At 58.0% G+C, this 3,269-nt stretch overlaps 1 protein-coding gene across 1 annotated transcript; it reads left to right on the top strand.

Moving 5' to 3' along the window:
- The first annotated feature begins 1,989 nt into the window (after nt 1–1,989).
- Nucleotides 1,990–3,063, top strand: LOC147217016 (noggin-like). Its single transcript, XM_086175999.1, has one exon. It carries the CDS (start codon nt 2,062–2,064, stop codon nt 2,740–2,742), a length of 681 nt encoding a protein of 226 aa, XP_086032125.1. The 5' UTR covers nt 1,990–2,061; the 3' UTR covers nt 2,743–3,063.
- Nucleotides 3,064–3,269: the final 206 nt, after the last annotated feature.

Raw genomic sequence — 3,269 nt, 5'->3', positions numbered from 1 at the left:
GGCTCGCTGAGGTGCAGCCATGGAAAGTATCACAATTTGCAAAGCTGTCTAAACTCCTGCTCACAGAATTATTCTCTGAAAAAATAATTTAGTGGAAGAACTTAGCCAGTAGCTACATCAGCCACCAACCATCCGCCGGAGATAAATGCATCTCTGTTTCATTCTTGAATGAGCTAATTCACAGAAGCACTCGGGCCCTCCGCTCGTTTCGTTTACAGTCAAATGATGGTGAAAAGTCTGGAAAATGTCACCCTCGTATTTTCATCTGACGGCACGTATCACGAAGCGTGGCCCCCAACACCGGGCCGGAGAAACATCACAGTGACATCACGAACGTTCGGGCAGATGGTTTTGGCGTGGCCTTCGGCTCTCTATCCACACTCGGATGTGAAGACCGGGCTCCTCTACGTCTGACGCGTGGCACTGTGAGTTCAGGTGTTTCCTCATCATCTCCATTCAGGACCTTGAGATTAGCGAGAACCTGGTCGGGCAGAAGAACTCCAAAATCCAGAGCCTGTACTCATCAATCGAGCTGACAGACGCGGTCGGGTGTTTCACTACTTCATGCGAACGAAGACAGAATGGGTACAGGTTGAAAAGAGGAGGAAGGAAACCTTCTTGGGGACAAAGATGATGTTAGATCCTCGGTGGACCAACGCCGACCCGCTGCTCTGTTTGGAGCTCTAACTCAAAGATATGTTTCCTGTTCGTGATGCGATAACGCCTCCATTTCTCAAATCTCAAATTATTCAAACATTTTGCAAAATACTAAGTAATTTAAAAATCTGGTCAAAAAGCTCCACCACAGTCGGACCCACACGCTCTGATCAGAGCCGACGAGTTTGTGGATTCAGTTCGTGTGAAAGTTCAGTTCGACGGCCTTGACCGCGTGAACGTTCACCTCCGGTGCTTCCGGGACATTTTCAATCCGAGAGCTGGTTGTTCTGGACATCTGACATCCTGAAGGTCTCTCGAATCAAAAGGACCACCGCAGCAAGACTGTTAAAGAGTCTTCGAGGCAAAGGGGTCTTCTCACGTCAGTGCTGGTCCTCCTGTGGCTCGGCTCCCTCTCAGGATAATCGTATAATCGATAATCCCGATCATCAAAACCCAGGATCATCAATGTCAGGATAATCAATCCAATCCTGTCAATTATAATGAGACGGCCGAAGAAACAGACTCAGCTCTTCATTCATTCATTCATTCACACATTAATTCATCCGTTTGTTCATTCGTTCATTCATCCATTCATTCTGTTCCCGACCCCACGCAGAAGAAGAAGAAGAAGAAACGCCTTTATTGTCCCATTCAGTTCTACATTGAGCCCAACGCACTGCATCGAAGCCGTCCTGGATGAACCTGAGCAGGAGCAGCTCAGGAACAGCGCCCGGGTTCAGCTCAACGACACTTCGACGGAATCCAACCCGGAGTGTTCATCTCCAAGGACGACCGGCCACGCCGCCCCCCACAGGAGCCAGGTCCTCAGGGGTCCTCAGGGGCTCCTCGGGCGGCAGAAGGTCCCTGGTGTGACGCAGACCTCCTGAAGGTTCCGGGAGGCTAGGGGCCCGGGTGTTGCAGATGGTCTCTGGGGAAACCGCCGACCCTGGAGATCCTGGAAGGAGGTGTGGACCACCGGCAGGGGGCGTCTCCTCTCTGCCAGCCTGTCCGGGGTGGGGCGGGAGGGGGGTCTCCCGTAGACAACAAACCCACATTCAGAGCCGCCGCGGGAGTGACATCACGCCGGCCGCAGGATAAAGGCGCGGGTCTGTGCGGTGACGCGCAGGAGGCGGGCGGCGCCATGCGGACTCCGCGGGGGCGTCCAGGCCGCGACTCGCTGCAGGTCGGAGATCTTTGAGAGCGCAGCCCGCTCATGGGAGGAGCGCAGGACTGCTGAGGGTCGCGGCCGCGCAACTCGGGATCCGCGCCGACGCGCGTCTGCGAGCGTCCGTTCCGCCGCTCCGTGCGCGCCCCGAGCCCGGAGCCCGCACCGAGCCCGGAGCCCGCACCGAGCCCGGAGCCCGCACCGAGCCCGGAGCCCGCACCGAGCCCGGAGCCGCCGGCATGCACCGGCCCGCCGCCGCGGCCGCCGCCGCCGCCGCCGCCTACCTGCTGCTGCTGTCCGTGGCGCTGTTGGCGGACGGAGGTCTCTGCCAGCACTACTACCTTCTGCGCCCCATCCCGAGCGACAGCCTGCCGCTGCTGGAGCTCAAGGAGGACCCGGACCCAGTGCTCGACCCGCGGGACCGGGACCTGAACGAGACCGAGCTCAAGGCCGTCCTCGGGGACTTCGACGGTCGCTTCCTGTCCGTTTCGCCGCCCGGCGAGGACAAGTACGCGCAGCCCGACGATCACGACGACTCCGACGCGCTCAGGGTCGGCGCGGGTCTGCCCAAGGAGATCCGGGCGGTGGACTTCGAACTGCACTTCGGCAAGAAGCTCAAACCCAGCAAGAAGCTGAAGCGGCGGCTGCAGCAGTGGCTGTGGGCGTACTCCTTCTGCCCGGTGGTCTCCACCTGGACCGACCTGGGCGGCCGCTTCTGGCCGCGCTTCGTGCGCGTCGGCAGCTGCCTGAGCAAGAGGTCGTGCTCGGTTCCGGAGGGGATGGTCTGCAGACCGGCCGGCTCGACCCATCTGACCATCTTGAGATGGAGGTGCCTGCAGAGGAAGGGGGGGCTGAAGTGCGCGTGGATTCCGGTGCAGTATCCCATCATCACGGACTGCAAGTGCTCCTGCTCCAGCTAGACGCTGCAGAAGGAGGAGCTCCGGGTCCCGGTCGCCGTTCCGTGCCCGGTCCAGGTCGCTCCCGCGCACTGCCCAGTGCAGGAATGCGGCTCCTGTGCTGCAGATCTTATGTAACAGCTGGTGCACAGAGTCAGTATTATACCGTATTTGAGGAGAGTGTTGCTTTTCTATTTTGTATTTATGGAGAAATAGAGCCGAGGGTTCAGACTCCAGCGCAGCAAACGGACCTCAGAGACGAACCTTCGGCGCGGTTCTGTATCCGTGACTCGTTCTATCCTGTAAATTAAGAACATGTGCTATTTATTCTTTATATTGGTACAATAAAACACTGAACTTCTTGTATACACGCATGAACGTTCTTTCTTCGGACGGGCTCAGGAGACGGTGACCGACCGAGGGTTGGTCTTCACGGAAGCCCGTGTAGAAATGGCCCGTTAAAGGAGCGGGGAGTGGCAGGTTCGGGTTGTCCTCTAGGTTCGAGCGGTCCGGAGGCGTCGAAATGGCCGTCGGCTGAATATCAGCCGGCG

Source organism: Fistularia commersonii, chromosome 28 (genome assembly GCF_037954325.1).
Source record: "Fistularia commersonii isolate RoL2024-O1a breed Wild chromosome 28, RoL_Fcom_v1.0, whole genome shotgun sequence".
NCBI lineage: Eukaryota > Metazoa > Chordata > Actinopteri > Syngnathiformes > Fistulariidae > Fistularia > Fistularia commersonii.
The sequence above is the reverse complement of the archived record's forward strand: the minus strand, read 5'-3'. Positions and strand labels throughout refer to the sequence as shown.

Coding starts and splice junctions, on each gene's coding strand:
- LOC147217016 (XM_086175999.1), top strand. CDS start 2,062: ATGCACCGGCCCGCCGCCGCGGCCGCCGCCGCCGCCGCCGCCTACCTG.